The 22,933-nt window shown below is 40.6% G+C and overlaps 1 protein-coding gene and 1 long non-coding RNA gene across 4 annotated transcripts in view; one reads left to right on the top strand and one right to left on the bottom strand.

Moving 5' to 3' along the window:
• rbms2b (RNA binding motif, single stranded interacting protein 2b) overlaps positions 1 to 21,738 on the bottom strand; it is a 28,287-nt gene extending 6,549 nt beyond the window's left edge. For 2 of the 3 annotated variants that reach the window (XM_046869241.1, XM_046869242.1), the window contains exons 1-4: positions 21,526 to 21,738; positions 14,846 to 15,012; positions 6,150 to 6,208; positions 5,572 to 5,663 (exon numbers count right to left, since the gene is read on the bottom strand). In XM_046869241.1, the coding sequence (XP_046725197.1) occupies positions 5,572 to 5,663; positions 6,150 to 6,208; positions 14,846 to 15,012; positions 21,526 to 21,597 (390 nt within the window). In that variant the 5' untranslated portion in view covers positions 21,598 to 21,738. The remainder of the gene's footprint in view (positions 1 to 5,571; positions 5,664 to 6,149; positions 6,209 to 14,845; positions 15,013 to 21,525) is intronic. The other variant, XM_046869243.1, reaches the window with a different exon arrangement.
• Positions 21,712 to 22,731, top strand: LOC124398835. Its single transcript, XR_006928132.1, has 2 exons — positions 21,712 to 21,844; positions 22,350 to 22,731. It is a non-coding gene; the product is annotated as an uncharacterized LOC124398835 (long non-coding RNA).
• The last annotated feature ends 202 nt before the right edge of the window (positions 22,732 to 22,933 follow it).

Below are 22,933 nucleotides of genomic sequence, written 5' to 3'. Positions count from 1 at the left end.
ACAATGGTGAAGCGTACTGATGTTTCAAAAAGCCTTTAGTTTGTGTTCAGCCGTCAGCCTTTCCTTGGGAAACACAAAATCTACCTTTCCTTGATGAAAAACCTTTTCTTAGTGAAACACCGTAAGAGCTACAGAACAGATAAATAACAAATAATACAATCAGCTCTTACAAACATAAACATGAATAGCCATTTATAAGAAACCCTTTTGTGATGTCACACAATGATGTCACAGATGTGATTTCAGAGCATTTTAGCGACATGACTTTCCTTTTCCATGTGTGCGTCACACTAACTAGTGGGGGCGGAGTTAAAGGACTATACCGTGTGGGGGCGGAGTTAAAGGACTATGCCGTATGGGGGCGGAGTTAAAGGACTATACCATATGGGGACGGAAGAGACCAAACAAAATGGAGCTCAAAAGGATTACCTTATTTACTCTTTTCTTAGAGTTAGTTACAAGGGGTGGAGGAAACCTGTGAGCTGAATCTTAAAAGTATGAATTTGAACATAATATGATATAAGGAAAAGTTGAATACTCAAGAGGGTGACAGTAAATATAAGCATTAGATTTTAAAGGTGACAGATGGAAGAGTTGCATGTAAAAGATTGATGGTTGAAAAAAGTGGATAAACGAAGAGTTTAAGTTGACAGATGAAGAGAAAGTCAGACAGATGAGTTGCGAAGGAAAGTGTGAGGTATGAAGGTTACATTTAAGTTGGTTAGAAACGAATGAATGATGAATGAAGAGTTTAAGTTGGATATAAAAAAAATGTTTGATGAAGGAAGAGTTTGACTTGAATAGTAAATAATAATGAAGAAAAAGCCTGAGTTGTGAAAAAAGAATGATGAATATATTTAGAGTTTGCGTTGGATATTAAAAAATGAGTGATAAATAAATAGTTTGAGTTGGATATAAAAAAATGATTGGTAAAGGAAGAGTTGGAGTTAAGTACTAAACATTGACAGATGAAGAAAAAGCCTGAGATTCCTGAGAATGATGTCAAAGGTGCATGTCAAAGAATGATGGATGGAGGCAGAGTTTAGTTGAGTATAAAAGAATGACAGACGAAGAAAAAGCTTGAGTTGTGAAGAAAGAATGATGGATGGGGGCAGAGTTTGAGTTGGATATCAATGAATAAGTGAAAAAATCGAGTTTAAGTTGAGTATTAATGAATGACAGATGAAGAAATAGTCTGAGTTACGCATAAAAGAACAATGGATATACAGTAGGTCGAGTTTGAAGGAATGGATAACTGATGGAGTGATGAAAGATTTTGTCAAAAAATGAGTGATGAGTGAACAGTTTGATACGTTGATTGACAGATGAAGGAAAGGTTTGAGATGAGCATAAACGAATGAGTGATGATAGAAGTGTCTGAGTTACATGTTAGAGGGTGGCAGAAGAAAGGAGAGTTCAAGTTGATGAAGAAAGATTTCGAGTTATGTGTAGGAGGATGGAGGATGAAGGAAGCGGTTGAGATGAGTACAACAGAGGGACTGATGAAAACAGTGTTTGGGTTGTATGTAAAAGAAAGACAGACGACAGAAGAGTGTGCGGCGTGTAGAGAGCAGTAAATAAAGAAGAAGTGAGGAGCAGCTGAAACTGAGGGATGAAAGAAGAGGTTAAGTTGAATATTTTAGGACGACAGATGAAGGAAAATCAAAGGAAGAGATTGAGAGGAACGTAAGAAGGTTTCTGTTTTGTTTAAGCGGATCGAACGAGGACAGAGTTGGAATTCTGGATGGATGTAGGAAGTGTACGAGACGTAGCTTAGAGAATCTCGGATATAAAAAGTTCGAGATTTGAATTCTATGAAAGAAGGTGAGGTAAGAATTCGGGTTAAAGGGAAGAGCATGTAGATGAGTTGAATGTGATTGCGTGAAGGACATTTCCTGTGGAATATAAACTAAGATCTAGCAAGAAGAAAGAGTTTGAGATTCGAGAGACAGGACTGAGACACAATTAATATAAATATGGTGTGTGTGTGTGTGTGTGTGTGTGGGTATCTGGATATGTATTCCATTGGCATGGCAGCCAGAATTAAGTCCAGATATTTATACAATGACTAATGGCTTCTAGATAAAAGGTGTCAAAATAACTGGCTTGGAGATGTTCAGGCTGTCAACTTATTACCATATGCACATCCTAATTGGCTCTGGAATATGACAGCCCATAGCATAACACGGACTCTCACCTGCTAATAAATACATCCGCGATGCATGTTTTTGCATAGCCTCAGCCAATTAGTCCTATCTGCACATTACGATGCAACAGGAGTTGGCTTTTTTTTACCTCCGCGCACCCAGAAGGACCTCTTTCTGCATGTATCTCGCGGTATACACGTGGTATGTTAGCCGGCGTCCCGGCTACGCTCGGTGTCACTTACCCAATCCTGACTCAAGGAATTATAAAGACAGCTGGGATGTGGAGGACCTGCAATTCACCCCGACACCCCTTTGCATATTAATTACTCGAAGATGAAATTAAAAAGCTGTAAATGCATTTCCGCTTCATCTCCATGTCATGAATAATGGATGCGTAACTGCAGTGACCTGCGGTGAAGGTGATTTTTTTTCCCCTGTTCTTTCCTTTCCTCTCTCTCTCTTTCTCGCAGAGATCTCATCGCATCTTCAGACGATTCGCTTTTGCTTATGCAGGAAAATGGGAGGTGCTGGGAAGCCTCAGGCACTTGCCACACACGCCTTACATTCCTAAATAGGTCAGAGTGCTAAGAGACTCCGAAGATGGTCGTAATTAAGTCTGGAGTGAAACGTCATGACGAGTCTGGCTTCTTCTTTTCTTTCTTTTTTTGTGAGGCAGAGGAAAAAGGCTACACTTCCAAACTTGTGCACACTTTAATCTTATATACACGTATTAATAATAGAGAGGAACACTCATAGGACGAGACCTAGAGAGAAAAATGTGACATACACAGAAAAGAGAGACAGGAAGAAGGAGACAGTGTGACAATGGAAATGAGGGAGAGAGGGAAAAAAAGAGAGAGGAGTAATAGAGAGAGAAATGGACTCTTAAAGCGGAAACAGGACCCTCTGGCACTCCTTGTTTGCTCTCAGCAAGTTCAGTGCTGAACATGCCCGGGCCTAATGGAGTTGACGACACTATTTTCACGGACTGGCACCCTCTCACATACACCCTCATACACACCCACACACACACACACACACACACACACACACACACACACACATACAGGCCATGGTCTAAAGAGCAGCTCCAGAAAACATCACTCTTCACCTATTATTCCTCTTTTTCTCCCAAGCAACTCAAAACATGCTACTATCTTAGGTTCAAAAATACATTATGAAAAGAATTGCTGGCGTTTACTGCTGCTTCGGACATCTTTATTTCAAGATCTTCTTTCGTTTGAATGTTATGTTGAATCAAAATGAAGATTCTCTTTAAATGAAGGACACTGACCCAACTTTCTTATTAAAGGAATACTCACTCTTTATATTTTGGATTTTCTGTATTAGGAAAAAGATTTCCTCAAAATTCACTTATACTTGAAGTCAGAGGGCAGTTGTTGGGCTGGTCAACAAACGTTTATTTACATTAGCACCGATCAGGCATAACATTCAACCTGCCTAATGTCTGTGTATTCTGACACCTTTCTATCTGAACCAGCATTAACTTCTTCAGTACTTTGAGCTACAGGAGTTCATCTGTTGGATCGGACCACACGGACCAGCCTTCGCTTCCCACGTTCATCATTGAGCCTTCGGGCCGCCCGTGACCCCGCCGCCGGGTTGCTTTGATAGACACTGGCCGATGCAGGATGGGAAATGCTCCACAAGAGCTGCAGTATTAAAGACGCTCTGACCCAGTCGTCTATTCATCACAATTCGGCCTCGTCAAACTCCTTCCTCTTGCCCATTTTTCCTGCTTCTAATGCATCAGCTTTGAGGACAAAATGTTCACTTGCTGCCTAATATTTTCCACCCACTAACAGGTGCCATGATCAAGATATAAGTCAGTGTTATTCGCTTTACCAGTTATAATGTTATGCCTGATTGGTGTAGATCAGCGGTCCCCAACCTTTTTTGCGCCATGGACCGGTTTAATGTCGGACAATATTTTCACGGACCGCCCTTTAAGGTGTGGCTGATAAATGCAACAAAATAAAATGATACGACCGGCATAAAAACTGGTATTTTCTAAATAGAATAATAAACGTGAATCCACTGTGTTGTTTTTTTGTTCATTTTGCTCGCTTGGGGGTTTCAATTTAGCGGTAATGTATGATGTGTTAGCGGCCGGAGCAGCCCCTTTAAGAAGGTAGCGGATGTTGGTAAGACATGTGACTGGGGCATCATGACATGCTTTAAGAGTGAGTCATAGACAGATGTGGCGGAGAGAATCCGGTCGTTTTCCAAAATAAAACATCGTTCAAAATCAGATAATGAATAAAACGGAAATAATGTAAGTTATGTATTCTTTCTGTGCGGCAATTGACCCACGAACCGGTGCCGGTCCGCGGCCGGGGGGTTGGGGATCACTGGTGTAGATGATGACCCTTATCCAGTGCGATGTACAAAGTTCTCTATCAATGAATACATTAACACTGGTTCAGTAGGTTGCAGACTTAAAATACCATCAGCCTGAAAGTTTATTGGGAAGAATTATAGCACATATCTAGGGGAAACTCATTCCACCACCTCGGTGCCAGAACAGAAAACTCCCTTAAATTCAATTCGATTCGTTTTTATTTATACAGCGCATTTTAACAATGGACATTGTCTCGAAGCAGCTTTACAGATAATGTGGTATAAGCACAAGTTTGTTCCTTATGATTGTACGTTTGTCCCTGATAAACAAGCCAGTGGTGACTGTAGCATGGAAAAAGTTCCTGAGAAGGCATGTTGAAGAAACCCTGAGAGGAACCAGACTCAAAATGGAACCCGTCCTCATCTGGGTGGCTCCGAATGCCCATTCATTACAGTTTTATTATTGTTAAGGTGTGCAGTGATGGACGATTAAATGCAAACTGTGGTCCTGGGCGATTGTAGTAGACTGTTGTTATTAATTACAGTCCACATCCGTCCTCAAAGTTGTTGAGTTGCTCAGTAATTTCATGGATTTTTAAACCAACAAACCTACAAGACTCTTTTCTCTTTTTCAAGAAAAAATCAATTGTGATGGCTTTTGGTTGAGATTTTCTCTCATTCCTCCCTCCTCCTAATACATTTACTGTTAAACTGGTATAGTTTTTAATTGGAATTTTTTCCACATCTATTGAAGCAACATCCCTGAAGTAGACTAGTGAGTTATGCATGATTATTCCCACCTCAAGCCAAGTATTTCTGGAAATGTAAGTAACTGAGTGAGTGATTGAGTAAAAGCAGTAACAACTGCCTTTATACTTCTATTATGAAAGGCTTCGGGCAAACCAGCATTCTTTCTTTTCTCAGTACATGGAAATGTGTTGAAATTCTCTTCAGTGGTAATGACACACACTGTACAAATGCAACGCAAAAATTTAGGATAGTGTTTTGGAGTGTTTTGTTAACGCTGTGGATTGATTTATATAGGAGAACTGTAATCTCTTACCTTCGCCATCTGAGCCTGAACTCCAGTAGCCTTAAGTGCTGTAACAGCTTTCTGCGCAGATGCAGGACTGTCAAAGTCAACAAAACCATAGCCTATACACACACACACACACAATACACAAACACATTCACAGAAATAAACAGGGTTAGATATCAGATTTACAGTCTGTTTAATTGTGACAAGTACTCAAATCCTGTATAATCTGCATAAGTCAACTACTGCACGTGTCCCGAATCATTTCTAATTAATGATATTCAGCAGCTTCTGGTTCAAGTCAGTAAGGTTAAGCTACTAGTGTTTCCTGCTCGGCTCGAGCTGACAAGCTGCACCACATGGACAAAGAACTGTGCGCGCACACACACACACACACACACACACACACACACACACACACACACACACACACACACACACACACACACACTAATACAGACTCAGTAATGTTTCAGGTCAACAGATGTGGAATTACTCAACAGCGAGCTCAGCGCGGTTACATCATGACGCACACATTTGCCACAGATGAAACGAGGCTTTGACGCCAACTCGGCTGAGAACGTCAGGATGAGAGCACGTCCTACCTTTGCACTTGTTGGTCGTCTTGTCCAGGATGGCTTTGGTGGACACGATCTTGCCGTACCTTTTGGGGGTGGGGGGAGAGAAAAAAAAAATCAACAATGGCGAATTGTTTTTTTTTTTTTTTTTCCTCCTACTCTTTGTTCACCATCATACCTTTCATCTGGCACAAAACAACTTGGCTAAAGAGTTCAAATTACAGGCAAAACGTTTTACCCCGAGTGCTAAGTGGCAGAGCTAAGTGGTGCACCAGATCAAGAGGTCACTTTGAAATGTTCTGCTTTAGGACAACAAATAATGGTCAGTTAGGGGCTGCAGTTGATTGCTGTAGTTTCATTGGTGGTTTGTTAGCCTCCAATGCAGTGATAGCTCATTAGCTCATTTTTCTAAAGCTTTGAGGTACATCCCTAAATTAATATCTTACATATCAGACACTGTAATAGTATATAAACAGTTTAATAAACACATATACATCCAAATCTATACAGTAAGGCTGATGTATGGCACGTTCCCCTCTTGTGGATAGTGCATGAGGACTGTGTAGCATAATACCACATGGCTCCCTGATGGCTTGAATAATTACCGTCCAGATTAAAGACATTTGATTGGTTGACCCTCTAACCTCACATGACAAGAATATACATGACTCAATGCTGCATCCTATGCTAAATAACGGTGCTCATTTAAAAAAAAAAAGGTCTTTATAATTATCCGATTTATCAACTTTTTAAATCAAAGAAGACCACTCATCATTTACAGAGGAAATTGTGAAAAAGAAGGAAAGTTTCACAGAAGGAAAGCTTCTGGATTCTAACAGAAATAACTGATTCTTTTCCATCACTGTTGCACAAATTGAACAGAAACGTAAAATATAGCTAATTTCTGGCTTTGGCTATGCACATAAATCTTTTCAACTAGCATTTCAAGAACTTCTGATTGCAAAACTTGATCTGTGTCAGCTGCGGCCGACAATAAACCACTTTATCTCCAAGATCCTACACTCGCCACGGTACTGAGCGCGTACTGGTTAAAGTGGTAACATTTTCCATATGTCCGGTGCTGTTGTTCCTGGCTGTAAAGAAGCAAAACGTGGTAATTTTACACTACAGTTTGTTAACATTAGCTAACTTACCTACACAAACTAATTAGCATATAAATGAACATTTTCCATTCCTTTATAGAAGACACCTTCTTTAAAAAAGATTTCTTGTTGACAGTGGTGGGTGAAGTACACAATGTATTTAAAATTTCACTTGAGTACAAAAGTATTTGCCTTCAGATTTGCCTAAGTATCCAAAGTACTATGATTTATTACTCTTAATCAATTTATGTAAAAGCTATCTTTCTTTCTATCATTTATTCCTTTCAAAATGTTCTGCTTTCTCGCTGAACTGTAGAAGTAGAATTAAATACCACCAAGCGGCAATCAAAACAAGTTTAAAACAAATAGCGAGCTCTACCTGGATTTTTACCCGGAAAATTTTTAATCCACTCATAAATAAAAAGGAACAACTAAACATAATGTAGATGAGTAAAAAGATATTTGACTTTGAAATGTAGTGAAGTTAAAATAAAAGTCTCCAAAGTGCAGATACTCATGTTTTACTGTACTGACTGCACTTTTTCACTCAAGTTCTTTTCATTCAAGGCTCTGACATGTACTTTAGTAAAAATGAAGCATTACTACTACTTGTTTCAGTGTCACGCTGGTAACTGGACCCCAGATCATAATAATATATTAATACCAATAAATTTCAAATTTTGTTACCTAATGAATGTATTCAGGCCGAACAACCACCATATAGAACACAAGCAGAGAAAAGATGATGATGATCAGGAATGTCCTTGATCTCAGTCATGTTTACATCGCTGACTCCCTCTGCCTCATTAACGTTAACCCCATACTTTTATGTTGCCTTTTAACTTGCTTGTTCTTAGCTTTGTAGGTTAACCTACGTCTGTGGTGCGTGAAAGGCAATGATATACCAGTGGTAGGCTGAAAAATGCTGGCGCAATGAAAGGAAATATATCGATGGGTTGAAAACGGTGCGCAATAAGAAGAAAAAAATATTGATCATGCCACCGAGTAGATTAAAACTCAAGCAACGAGCCTGGTTTGAAAATGTAAGAAGAAGAAAGTACATATATTTGTTTAGGAGTAAAAGTAAAACGTCCAAAAATTAAATAGTGCAGAAAAATCTACTTAAGTACAGTAGTTAAGTACTTCCTATCTGTCCACCACTGGTTGCTGTTTCAAACTTGCACAGGGTTGAAATAAATGTGATTCCTATTTAAATCATTTCAATTTACAATGCGGTACAGTCAGCATTCTGAGTATAAGATTTTCGCATCGCTGAAAATGTACTTTCCTTCCTGGTTATTGAGCTTTGCTCTTAAGAATGTAGAAGTATTAAAGGTATTCTCTGTCTCATTTGTAGTCCTAGGCTACACACAGCTATACAAGTAGCCGGCATAGATGTATGTTTTCACAGTATAACTGATTTCATATTTTTTATTAAAATATGCATTTCGAAAACCTCTCCAAGTTCAACACTGAGGTAAGAGGAAAAGCACCCTGCTGTCATCTGTGACCGTGGCATTGATACCACACGGGCGGAAAGAAAGAGCAAATCTGCTCTTCGTTTTTTTTTTTCCCTGTTGCATTGCTTCCTGCTATCATTTGTATTGTTTGCATGAAGCATTTATGAGGGTCACCACAATGTGGAGAACCCGTGCTCTCAATAATGGATGCTATTGTGCACATAGACCTGCTTTGCATATCTAGGGGGTGCAGAGATATAAAAGATATATGGCCCAAGCTGCATATGTGTGTCGATTGGATGCAGGAGAGGAGATCTCCTGGGAGGCCGAGAAAGAGAGGGAAAAGGGAGGATGGGGAGAGAGAGAGAGAGAGAGAGAGGAAGAGAGAGAGAGAGAGAGAGAGAGAGAGAGAGAGAGAGAGAGAGAGGCCTCTTTTCCCCTGACATGTGCTTGCAGAGTAACCTGAGAGTTCTCCTTGCCTGCCCTGCACCACAGTGGTAACAGCTGACTGGGTCCTAATGCCCCACCACACTAACATCACAGACTACACACACACACACACACACACACACACACACCTAGAATCTAATATGATAAAATACAACATTCGTACATCTGGCACATCTGGAACATTGAACGATCCTCATAAGAAGAAGGGTTATGACATTCTCAACTTTGTTACCCCAAAAGTGAAAGGAAAATAACATCTACGGTTTCATTTTGACTGCAGTGCATTTTCACATGTGGTATCTGATTACAATCTGAACTGGCACGTAAGCATCCAACAACTTCCACTGTGAGAGAACGATTGTTTTGTAACTTGTTTTTAGCACCACATTTGACTGGCGTCTTAACCAACATAAGCCTTGCAGGAAGTTAATTTCAGTATGGAAGTCCTAAAAGTCCTAAAAGGCCATGCACTACAATATTTTTTTCTTTCGTGTCTTCTCGTGATCACGGATACATTTTCGCATTATCTCGACTTCTCTGAGGCGGAGATAATGGATAGATACTGATTATCCAAGATGCTGTGGTGATGCTGCCTCTGGAACACGCTCTTATTCCGAATACACGGAAAGAATGTTATTTCGAGATCACGAGAAAACAAGAAAGAAAAAAATAAAATAGAACGCATGGCCTCTTAGGACTTCCGTATTTCAGAGAATGCTGATCTCCCTGAAATTTTCACGCTCCACACTCTTTAGAGTTGAGTTTAAATGGTGAATTGTGAGAATGGTACAAGATGAGAATTGAGCAAAAAAAAAAAAACAACCAGTTCTGCAGGCAGAAACACACGGGATAAGAAAAGGTAAGAGAAGACTACCTCAAATTGACAGGTAACAAAAAACCTCTACTACCAAAAGGAATAAACTAGTTGCACCTTGAGGGGCATGGCATACAACAGCGGAAGACCACACTGGGTTTATTTCAATTAAGTGGAACCTAAAGCCGGCAGAGGTTCAACCAACCTGGAGAGCTAAAAGTTGGAAAACCATTATGTGGCCTTTTTTTAAATAAAAGATGCTGAATCTGTCCTCTCCACTGATTTACAGAATATTACCTAAAACTTTAAACCATGTAGGCAAGGACAACATGGGAAAAATAAAAATACAGGCACTGAAACCAATTCCATGTTTTCTTGGTAATAGCACGCTCCAGTTGGTTTATATATTTCGTACATTTTATCTATCATTTCCTCCCAATTTGGTCATATGTCAACACCAACCAACCAGAGACGGTGAAGGCCAGCTCATGCTTCCTTTGAGACACACAAAGCCAGCCACCACACCTTTACAAGCTGCTAGCCAGACTACATCACAGGAACATACCAGGAGGAAACACTTGAAAATACTGGCCTCTTATTGTAGCCCATCCAGATGTTCTTCTGTGTACAAGAGAAGGTTTCAAAACCAAGAAATCTCACTCAAAAGACTTCTGAAGGACTTTAGAACTAACTGACTGGATACCCATACTGTTGGGTGAATGCTTAGCTTATTTGAGAATAGACAGAACTGATTATAAGCAACCACAAAAAAAAAGATAAGCCCTCTGGAGCAATTACATGCCCAAAAAAATGTCCCAATGGACAAACTAAGACTCTTCTGACTTTATAGAGCTTTATTTAGCTTGGTCGAAATACAGCTTGGGTGTGCTGGAGGAGTTTGTCTGTGTTTTTAGGTGTGTGTGAGGCCAAAATCAACCACGCACTGCAAGAGAGTGTGCAGAGCTGGCTTCATTAGGAACTAGTGATTAGCTTTAATTCCTAATGAAAATTTGTTCAGTGAGTAGAAAAGGCTACAAAGCATAAAAGTCTAGCTTTTTATTGTCTTCTCAAAGACTGGTATAGACATATACTACAAACTAGTGTGAACACATACTACACCAACAATATTTAAGGGTTGTGTATTGAGTTTATTTGCTTGCCGTTTTAAAAAATAAAAAACACAATGAAATAATGACCAAAAAAAGGGGGTTTTCCTCAAAATATTTCAAATACACTTTTACTTTCTTGTGATCTTATTGTTATTTTTGTACATTTTTTGAGCAATTTGGGTTTGTGGTACACTATAACTTCAGTGCATAATCCATCAGCGGCTTGATCCAACCTTCTGGCTTCATTCTAAGAAGTGCATATGCTTTTTAAAAGCAACAAGATACAAGAAAGTCCTTCTCATGTCCTCTTCCTACAATGTTACGCCATGTCATTGGTGGACGAAGTACACAAAACATGTAGTTGAGTTAAAGTAGAGATACACTCGATAAAACATTATTCCAGTTACAGTAAATGTGTCCCTTTAAACTTTCACTTGAGTAAAAGTACAAAAATATTTGCCTTCAGATGTACTTAAGTATCCAAAGTATTAGGATTTTTTACGGCTATAATGTTCCTATTATCATTTCTATCACAAGACTCTTTACTTGATCAACTCAGTTTATGGGAAAAGACTTTAATGTTACTTTTAGCACATCGATCTATTAAAAAGATGATATTAATCAGTCTAACACTGATTGATATCGATTCAAATTTGTATCCAACCATAAATAAAAAGGAACGACTGATTTCGCAAAAAATGTAGTTGAGTAAAAAGTGAGATACGGTAATCCCCCGCTTTACAGCGCCTTTTGGCACATAAGAAATTTGTTTCGCTGATTTTCCCGGTCTCTTGCAGTACGATAGACCAGACAAATTGTTTTTATGGAGTTTTATTTTAAAAGAATGAAATATTGCATATGAAAAATATAATTATTAATTATTAAATGAAGTAAAATGTTAATACAGTACAGTACTGTATACGTAAAATAGATTTTGTGGAGTGGCGTCCGTTTATAAACGGGGGATTACTGTATTTGACTTTGTAATGTAGTGAAGTTAAAGTAAAAGTCTCCCCAAATGGAAAACTTTAGATACACAATAAAGCTACTGGTTTTACTTTTTACTTCGTTTCTGTCCACCACTGTAACATGTACAAAATCTAAAACACTAATTGCAGAAGATCCCGGCCCTCACTCGCTTTGCCCAACTTCACACCATGTTCTACTGGATGGTGTGCGAACTCTTAAAATGTGTTGCTTAAGTTCAGTGGTCCCCAACTCAATGTGGTCCTCAATTGGTACCGGGCCGCACAGAAAGAATAACTAACTTACATTATTTCCGTTTTATTTATTATCTGATTCTGAACAATGTTTTATTTTGAAACATTAACGAATTCTCTCCATCACATCTGTCATCTGTGACTCACTCTTGATGCACAACAAAATGCTTGCCTCGGTCACATGTCTTACCTCCATCCGCTATCTACCACATAATACATTACCGCTAAACTGAAACCCCCCAGCTAGCAAAATGAACAAAAAACAACACAGTGGATTCACGTTTATTATTATATTTAGAAAATGCCAAACCGGTCCATGGCACAAAAAAAGTTGGGGACCACTGCTCTAATTTGTGTCATATTAGTTATCATCAGTGCAAATGGCTCCAGAGTGAACATTTCCGCCAATGAAGAAAAGACCACCAATGATGAACTTCTATATTAGAATGTTAGTTTGGAAATATTATACCCATCAGGGCACTGATCATTTATGGTATTGTAAGATGTTTAACACTACACTTTGTGTGATTAAACTTTCAATATTAAGCCATTGTAATTCTTATTTTGTTTATCAATTGCGATTCAAAAAACGAATGTACGCAACATTAATCATTGTGAATCTCGAGAAAAAAAAAATCAGCTAAACTCAAAATAGCTGACAACAAAACTATGGAACGTTATTATGACATCTTATTAGATCTTTAATAACAGACGATGCAATCAAACCTTCCGTTTATTCCAAGCTTTTTATATTTTTGCATGACCCCACATTGTGTTGCTTGATGATTTAAGCAGAAACTAAATATTTCTTTAATCGTAGGTAAACGTGTAGATCGGATTTGGGTTCATCTCAACATGTATAACATTATAATAAGATCACTTACTTCACACAGTTTTAAACCTAAGGAATAATGCAAGGTCGGCCTTTTCGGGGGGTTTTGATGAAATCTCTGGATTACGCATACGGATTTTTGTCTCAACGTTACTTTTACAAGGAATACGAATATGATATTAAGCACAGCTCAGCTTTTTAAAAAACAAGTAATTACCCTTGCAAACGTCCCTTTTACCAGCTGCCACCATTAGCCTCAGGAACACCTGACACATACATCTCTTACTCTCCTTTCACTCCAGCCTACAGTCCCCTTCTCTCACCTCTCTCTTTCTTTTCCTGCCACACTCGCTCATTCTCCTATGCTCCTTTCTCCTGCTCTCTGTTTCCCTTCTTTCTCCCTCCCAGTTGTTGCCCTTGTTTGTCTTTCTCTTTCCCCTTGGGCTTGCAGTTTCCTGTTGGGCTGGGCGGCCACATCAACAAGGTTTCATCCAGACTGCTACAGTCAAGTGAGAGGGCCTCTCTTCCTCTCTCTCTACCTCTCTCTGCTTTTCCTTTCTGCTTTCCTTCATCTCTTAATCTGTACCAAAAATTACCATTTTAACTTTTGACCTTACGGTTTCCCATGGTGCATCTCCATTAAAAAAAAAAAAGGCCTACGCACAAAATGAAAGAAAGAATTCTGAACTTGATTGAAAAAATCCTCACTAATGGACATTCTCAATGCCATGTGTTTCTAATGGAGCATGCTCATTTATGCACGAGGTCCTGAACCATTTCTGTTCGTTTTTTTTATTTTTTTTGCCAGAGAAGAAGAAGGGATGTAGTATAAAAACATCGGAGATAAAGTGAAATTCTTCAGAGCTCCTTGGCTGGAGGAGCGACGAGACCCCTCCTTCGTTTTCTTGCCGTAAAAGGAAGTGAGGCTTAGGGAAAGGGAGGAAGGGAAGGAGAGGGAAGGTTTCAGGGGAGGCGCAATCATGCCTACTTGTTGGAAAGGCTTAGTGCTGCCAACTAGAAAGTGCTTTGTTTGAAACCCAAACCCCTGTTGACTTTACCACAAGTTACAGCTTGCTGCAAGGGTTTCATTCCACAGCAGGGTCATCGAAGCTAAAGATAAGGGACACGTTTTTTCCCCCGAGTTCAACATAGCGAAAATAAAAGAGAGGAGAAATTATACAAATAATCCATAGTGCACACATGCCCAAATGTAAAGACTACTGAAATCAAGATGCTGCATACCTGCAAGGGATCACTTCATTAACGCTTTGGCTCAAGTTGTCAATGGTGCAGGTTTTTTCCACTTGCATGTTGAACTCAGGACATTTTGGAATCGTATTCTGAAGCTGTGTAAATGTCTCTCTCCATGCAGTCTGAGCTGAATTCCTTTCAATCCTATCAAAAATCTGCTACGTCAAATTACATTTTCTAGCAGCAACAATGGAAATCGATTTGCCGATTTTTTTCAACCTTGAAATTGTTCATTTTCAAAATCGTTTTATTTGCCCTATCTGTATTTGTTGAGCGCTCCAAGTGTTCATATCTGTATTTTTATCCAGATTTAAACCCAGAAATTCTTTCCTGTCACGTAAGAAAGAGTAAAATCAGCGCATTAGCTACTCGTTGCCTGTATGACTGTTGAGAACACATTATATGTTCATTGGAATGGACATGTTCATATGTACTAGTAATTCATTGAAAGTTCAAAGAAGTGCATGTTACAGGTGACACTCACGGCTGACAGAGTTTAACCAGGTCTTGGTCTGTGGTCCCTGGGTGGAGGCCACGAATATAGAGGTTGGTTTTGCTCAGCTGGTCCCCTCCACTGCTGCTTCCATTGCTGCTGGTTGTAGGGTTGGGACTGGGAGGTGCCATTTGTTGGGTGGAGGACATATATGCCTGCTAAAAAAAAAAAAGAAAAGAAGCTGAGGCTTGTTCCACCAATGAGATATTATATGACTGAGCTACTTACATGAAACCAGTCTTTTTTTTTTATATTTAAAAACCTTAAAAAGAAAAAAAAATTGGTAAGAGATAATGTTAAGGATTGTAAAAAGTAAAAAGTAAAACCGGGACTTTTATTTTTTTACTGGCATAAAAATGGATGCCGGTGTGGCTAATGTGTCCTGTTACTGATAGGTGGTGCACATGACGCGAGTCACTCCGGAGATTGTTAATCAAGGTGGCAGACAGAAGAAACCTGTGAAGAACTTCAGAAGACTTCAGGCACAGTACGGTGATGAGACGCTAAGCACAGTAAGGCATTTAAATGGTGTAAACGTTTCAAAGATGGTCATCCGTCCGTCACTGGTGGTGGTGGTTCCCTGATGACGAAGCGAAGTAGGCAGTCCTAGGACGAATCTTTCCAGGTATTAGTTTAACGCCAAGATAAGTGTATAAATCTGGCAGGGGAGTATGTCGAAACATAAAGTTTCCACTCCTTGAAATGTGTTCTTTTATTCTTAGAAACTCAAAATTCCCGGTTTGACTTGAACACCCCTTGTATGTTCCAGAATTCTTGGTTTGATTGGGACCTCAGGTTATTGTCTGTGTGGACTTTCTCTGCATGTCGGTTTCCTTCCTAAATGATTCCTAGGTGTAAATAAGTGCTTAAATATGAAACCCATCCGGTCCAGGGTATGATGCAGCCTCGTGCCCACTGGGGTAGGTTCCAGAATTATAGTGACCCTGAAGAAGGATAAAATACTTCGCGAGGACGAACGAACGAATAAATCCCACGTGTATGATTTCGCAAGACTTCCAGAAAAAAATTTTATACTGCCTTTCGTGTGCCAAAAAACACTTACCTTAAAAAAAAAAGCAAAACGAAGATAAGTGGTTTTGTTTTAGTCCTTTGTGTAGGTGCAGGAATCGCTTAGACTTTTCATAATCAAAGCACTACAGATTGAGCTTGTGTGTAGTGCTGGAAAACGGACTCCCCCCCTCGTGAAGGCTCTGCTTACTTTTTCAATTAACTCCTCATCAGTCACACGGGCAGGCATGGATGAAAGATTTCATTAGAAAGGCCTGTGAAATCAGACCATGGACAGGGAACAATGGACCGGTTTAACGCGGGCTCTGGGAACACTCCTGGATGTTTGAAATTTGGGAAGGGTGGCTTCCAGGGAATACCTGTTCTAAAGGTTAAGCCAGGCCATGGACACATCTGGGATGCAAAAGTGTTTGATATACTCTTTCTAATCATTCCGGACTTTTCGCAGGTGCCGAGGCGGGAATCATCCTCATCAAATTATCAAGAGGATGAAAGCTATTTCATTATTAGAAATGGATGCTTTGCTAACACTAGAGCATAAAAGGACCTCGGAACTCTAAATAATACGGTTTTTACTTCGAGTAATCATTCGAATGCTAAATGTCATCGGCTTTACTTTGAGCACCCCACCCACATCCTCTTGGGTGTGCTAGGTAGAACCGCATTTCATTAAAATGGCTTTTCCATTTTCCATGTACCAGACACCTACTTCCCCTGGACCAGATATGTACCTCTACTTATGTGATCTCTGAAAGTATGCTGAAATATCCACAGCCGCCATCTCCCACCCAAGAATAACATTTATCTGCACTCACATTACCTCTATCTAACATTTCTCAGCCTCCTCTTTGGAATTGGCTGGGATCATGTTTAAAAGGATTTTGAAAGCCTTTTTGATTCCCCTCTATTTTCAAGAGGCCTTGCTCCCAATAAGGGAACGTTTTCTGACATCCATGCAGGATGATCGGGTGCTCGCCGCCCCATTCCGCTCCTCTTCGGGGTCAGGCTTGGCCATTGAGGCTTGTCTAATTGGTGGCTGAGCTTGTTAGCGTCCGGCACTAATCTCTCTCATGTGCTGGGGGGCAGTGAGAAGTCACTGTCTCGTTAAGGCTGCTCCACTCCGCCTGCTTCGCTGCGGCGTGAGAAAAGCTGATGACGGAAAAGCAGCCCCCTCTGCCAAGCCCATTCGTCCTGCTCAAGGTGAGATGCAACTCGACTCCCGCCTAAAGCCATCAGCTGAACAATGAATGAGCAACGTATAAGAATGTTTGGATGTTTTGTTTGGTTTTTCTTTTCAAAAGCATTCAGGAAGTGATCCAGTTAACAAAGGTATCTTTAGCCCAGGCAATTCTTTCACGTTTGTCACCGTCTAATGCTAAACCTGAGATTTACACCTTGCGTTTTCGCATTCCGTGCATCTGAGTTCCTGCTGATCCGATCCTTCTCGCTTCTATTGAGCGAAGCTTCGCTCGCTGTGACAAGCTGCAGAGCAAACACACCCGGCCACAGACAAATCGATATGAGCGAAGCACATGCCGGTACATCTCGGTCTCTGCCTAATTCAATCATCGAGACTCTCCTTCACTGCGCCATGCACACGTGAGGGCTCTATCATCGCTTCCAGAGATATGTTGCCTGATAATGAGAGTCTAGTCTGAGAGTACAGACAATAACATATCTGCTGGGGGGGGATCTAAAGTGCCAGGAACACCAGGTACATTCTTTGGTTGGAAGAGAAGAATGATTTAACTGGTATGCAAAAAGTTGCAAGCAAATCGTGTGCTCCCATCTTTAATAAAACCATGTACGCCGGGGCAATTTGAATGTATACATTACGCTTTCATTGGAGGAAGAAACAACTAAGTACTGAATTATCAGTGTAATCTAGAATCGTACAGGGGGGATGAATTCTTTTTCCCCCCGATAGCATAACATTCCGTCAACCCGAATTCTCCTCTGCGTGTTCGACTGGGTGATGATGAAGCGTATAGTTAATGCTTTACATTTATTTCATCATTAATCTATTCGTTGAGCTTTTGTGTCCCGTCTTTAAAGGGGGGCGGGGCCATCCTGGAAGAGGCCGCTCCCATTATTGTAGGATAAACGTGGTCAATCGAAAAGAATTTAGTATTGATTTGCAGTGATGCTTTTCTCGAGGGGGATGAGTGGATGCAAAGCGTGCAACTTAATACCCCTTTAACATAACAGAGACATTAGCTTTAGTTCGAATTCCTCATCATTAGACATAGAGATGTTCATTCGACTGGCTTTGACTGAAGAATGGAGATGATTTTGAAATAAATGGTTGCTGTCTACCCTGACAACTGCCTTCAGCAACTGATTTTTTCCAACCGTTGGAATCACACATACTCTATTAACACATGCACCAGTTCTAAGAACTTGGATGCGGCTCCTGGCATTTGCGCTACTTGGGTGAAAGTTGTGTCAGTGAACAGCATTAGAGATACGACGTGGTATCAAAATGGTTCGAGACTAGTTTCAACACGCCAGCAGATGGCAGCACAAGGCTGCACGCACAGTCACAGGGAGCGCCGACCTTCATAAGTCAGTGTGTCAAAAGACCTGTGTACATTGGGAGCTGTGCAGCTGGTGCTATTCTGACCGCATGCGTTACCACGTCTGCGATTTCATCATGGACACCAAGTTAGAACGTCCTGTCATAGAGCGAGTTTCTCTCCGGTAGCAACATGATCTCACTTCCGCTCCCACCCTACTCGCCAGATTTGGCTCCTGCAGACTGCGCCCTCTTCCTGAAGGTCGCCGTTTTGACACCATTGTGGAGATCCAGCATGAATCGCAGAAGGTGTTGACACACTTCAGACTTCCAGGACATATAACAGAAGTGGCAGGAATGCTGGGAGAACTGTATTGCTGTGCAAGGGCACTATTTTGAAGGTAATAGTGTGTAAATGTATTTTCTTGAAAACTTTGGCCATGTCCACTCCATTTGTATTTTTTTTTACGTATTTTTCTCTCAGTTTTTTTTTCTCACAGTTTTTTTTTTGGTCAACGGAAACTTTTTTGAAAACACTCTCCAAAGTGGATCGATTTGAAAACGCCGTTTTCACGTCACAGCTTTTAAAAACTATGATGCATTTTTAGTCATGTGACCGGGTCTTTCCTCGACATAGCCGTAAAGTTTTAAAGAGTCGGAAAGTAAATAAACGGGGGGCGGAAGTGATCAAAGGGTCGAAGGGTCTTATGTTTTAGTCATGCGCGGTACAGGGGCGTAAACGTTTTCAGCCGTGTGGATTAGCAACTTTTGGGCAACGACTATGAATACAATAGGGTGGATGTTTAGCAAATTTTAGACGTAAAGTGTTTCTGGGATTAATGTGGATGTAGCCTGTATGTGCTACGTGTCTACGAGGTGGAACTAATGTTGTTTTACTATAAACCATTTACATCACCATACAAAGATGTAGACATGCACCAAGACAGCAAAGGATATCCAAACACACTTATAGAGTGAGCTCTTGTGTGTTGAGGCAAGGGTAAAAAAAAAGTACCCTTAAAATTTTGCAGAACTATGCCCTGGATTCGAGTTTAGCCAAAATCAAGCGCATTTCCAAACTGATCCAAATTTCCAAAATCGCTTCAGTCCGTTGAATGAAATACAGAGATGCTGATTTCATTAAAACCATAAAAACCTTGACCGTCTCCTCCTGCTCCTGCATTTTCTCATTAAAACCTACAGATGAGGGGTTTCCACTGTACTTCCATTTCTCGACACCTTTCTCCTCCCTGCGTCTTCTTCACGTATGAAGCTGTCAAATTTCCTGCTATCTGCCGGGGGAAAAAAAAAAAAAGCAAAGCTTCGACTTTGCGGCTGCCGACACCTCCAGATGTGTGCGCGTTGCTCAAGCTGGGAATTCCAGGAATTCCAAGTCATTAATCTGAGCGATCTGCATCCCTGCCAAGTGTGTGCGAAAGAGCCAAAATGCTCTCCGAGCTTCGTTTCAAAACTCAACTCTATACACACTCGCACTGCTGCTTTCTACCAGCTCTGCATGGGGAGTGTACTCTTTGTCTCCTCTGTGAGTTTTCCATGTCTGGAACAACAATATCCCCCAAAAAGACAGTTCTGACTTATTTGGCGTTCGGTTTAGTTCAGGCCGTCTTCGTGAAGAACCTGGAGAAGACATCATTAACGCCTAGGATAACGAGTCGGTTGTATTATTCAGTCAAGCGATGGCTATGTACAGCTTTCTCGTAGCAAAATAACAGAAATGGCTCCTAAGATGGATCCTAAATCCCACTTATTACTGAAGTATCCTATAGACACATTTTCTTTTTTGATGATTTGAGTGCAGACGCTGTCACCGTTGCGCAGACATAGCACCGTATCTCAACGTTATGGTTGCATGGAAGCCGTGTTTATGATGATGAGTTCACAATGACGGTCTTAAAGCTACAGCTGATGTACTCAAACCCAATCCAGCATCTGCAATATCAGGTAGCAACAAGGATGCAGCGTATTTATTCATGGGATGCTCCGTCCTTCTGAATCTTCTTTCCGTATCGTCACAGCCGAAACCCGAAAGCTCCGGTGCTGTCTGCAAAGTCAAGTTTTCTTCAGTTCTAGGCAAGCACACAAAAAAGCGTTGGATGTAAAACCGGCAAAACCGATGAGCCTGTCCGCTTTATGCTTTCGGTCCAACCTGGTAATCCGCAAGTCTGGATTTGGGGACTAAGCCTGTGTTGTTTGGCTGTCCTTAGCCTGGGAAGATGATGACCTTGCCAGGGCATTCGGCACTGTGCTGATCATGCAGCAGCCTGATTCTCGTGTATCCGAGTGCCAGAACAGTTGCTCGGGGGTTCGTCCTGAACATCTGGAAATGTACTAGGCAACACTTCGTATTTATTTTTGTTTTTAAATGTATACAAAATTCCAGAAGTCTTTCGTCAATACATTTCCTTGTTGATACCATCAATAGTAGGTTTTTACCTAGAAAGGTGTGTGTAGTGTACATGGAAATAATTTGCCCCCTTTCCAGGTGTTCTATACCTAGCAAGGAAGATAAACCACTTTAGACACATTCTTTAGGCTCATAAGAGGGACATATATGACTTTTTTTTACCCCCCACCCTAAAACAAAACCTTCCCCTTACACCACTGATTATCAGAAGCCATATTTGCATCATCAGGGTATTTATGGGTGGGGCAAATTGCTTAAACTTGGTTGAACTTATTTAGTAATTGCCCCCACACATACATATCTACCCACCCACCCCACACACACACACACACACACATATGTAATTTCTCTTGGGAAACGCACACAAATCGCACGCGCGGGGGTCACGCGCTTCGCACGTCTTCCCGTGAAACCGGCCCGCGTGAATGCGCGTCCACGGCGCCTGTCCCTGTCCCGCTACACTACACTAACGCTTTACGCTATCCGGTACGGGGAAAGACTCAGGTTCACCCCCTTTCCCCGTCCTACACACACACACACACACACACACACACACACACACTATACACAGACTACATACACACACTACACACCCCTTTACCATACGCTCCACTTTCAAGGACACTGCAGCTCGCGGCGGCGCAAATTCAAGAGGAAAAATCCCCACGAGCGTTCACGCGCGCGTCCCGTTACAGCGGTTACCTTCTTGCCGGTCCGGTGAGTGTAGCCGTTATACGGGCTGCTTCCGGTCCTCGGCGGTGCAGAGAGCAGCATTTTATTTTATTTGTATTTTTTTATTCCTCCTCCCCGGACCGTGTGTGTGTGTGTGTGTGTGAGTTGCCGTACGAAAGCGGTGAGAGCTCAGCGCCGAGGCTGCCCTGGTGACGTCACTCGGCGCCGAGCGTGGGGAAGAGATTGGAGCCGCGCGCCGCGATCCGCACCGACCCGAGCGCGCGCGCGCGTACCCGCGCAGGATTCACGCACGCGACCCCCCCCCCACCATCAATCTCACGTGTACAGGGTTTGCTTTCTTTTTTACTACTATACTTAATCTTTTACAAAAAAAACGTAAAAAAAAACAAATGGTTTTCTTTATCAGCTTTTTCACTTTCTTACTTTCTCTTCACGTGATTAATTTTTACTTCCCATAAAATGTTTTTTTTTTTATTTTTTTATGTATTTTTTGTAGGGGTTTTTTTGGCAAATACTTTCTCACGTGCTTATATTTTTTTCACGTGATTTTGTTTTTACTTGCAAATGTTTATTTTCCCTTATATAATACTATATATTATATATTGTTTTTATTTTATTATATTTGTATCAAATTTTTTATTTCCTCACACGCTTTTTTTTCATAAAAACTATCACATGAAAAATGATTTCTATTTTTATTTGTGTTCTTTAATTTTCAATTTATTTGTTCATTATTTTCCCACGTTTTGTTCTTTCTACATGATGAATTTTTGCTTGCAAAATTATTATTATTTTTTTATTGGTTTATTTGTTTCTTACACTTTCTTACACAGTACAGTCCCACATCATGTACCCAAAGAGAAGCTGTAGGCGGCACTGGCAATAATGGAGGCAGCAAACATCATATAATCTGCAAAATCCAGTTTTACAAGTTACAAGTCAAAACAGCGCATAACGTATCGGTCCATGGAACCTATAAAGTATGGCATGAAATACAAACTCTGCATAATGTCTGTATAATGTTTCATGAGTGTCACACAAAAATGTGCACGTACATTCAAGACCCACATTTACATCAAATAGGGTGGCTTTTGACATGAAATTGTTCTTCATGTACCATTCTTGCCATTCCTGTACGAACATGGCATGAAAAACAATGTTCATTATACTTTCAACGTGGATTCATGCCAAATGAAATGTTGTAACCAAAACAAATACAATTGTGGTTCTGATTTCTTTGTGGCATTTTGATTAGACAAGATATGCTCAATCATCTGATGTTCAAACTTTTTTTCTGGAGTCTGGGAACAATGATAATGAGCAAATAATCAATATTTTTTTAAATATATATTTACATTACACAGACAGCTGTATTTTGCATGCACCTCCTCAATGGCATAATGTTACTGAAAATCTG

The sequence above is a fragment of the Silurus meridionalis genome, chromosome 16 (assembly GCF_014805685.1).
Source record: "Silurus meridionalis isolate SWU-2019-XX chromosome 16, ASM1480568v1, whole genome shotgun sequence".
Taxonomy (NCBI): Eukaryota; Metazoa; Chordata; class Actinopteri; order Siluriformes; family Siluridae; genus Silurus; species Silurus meridionalis.
The sequence above is the reverse complement of the archived record's forward strand: the minus strand, read 5'-3'. Positions and strand labels throughout refer to the sequence as shown.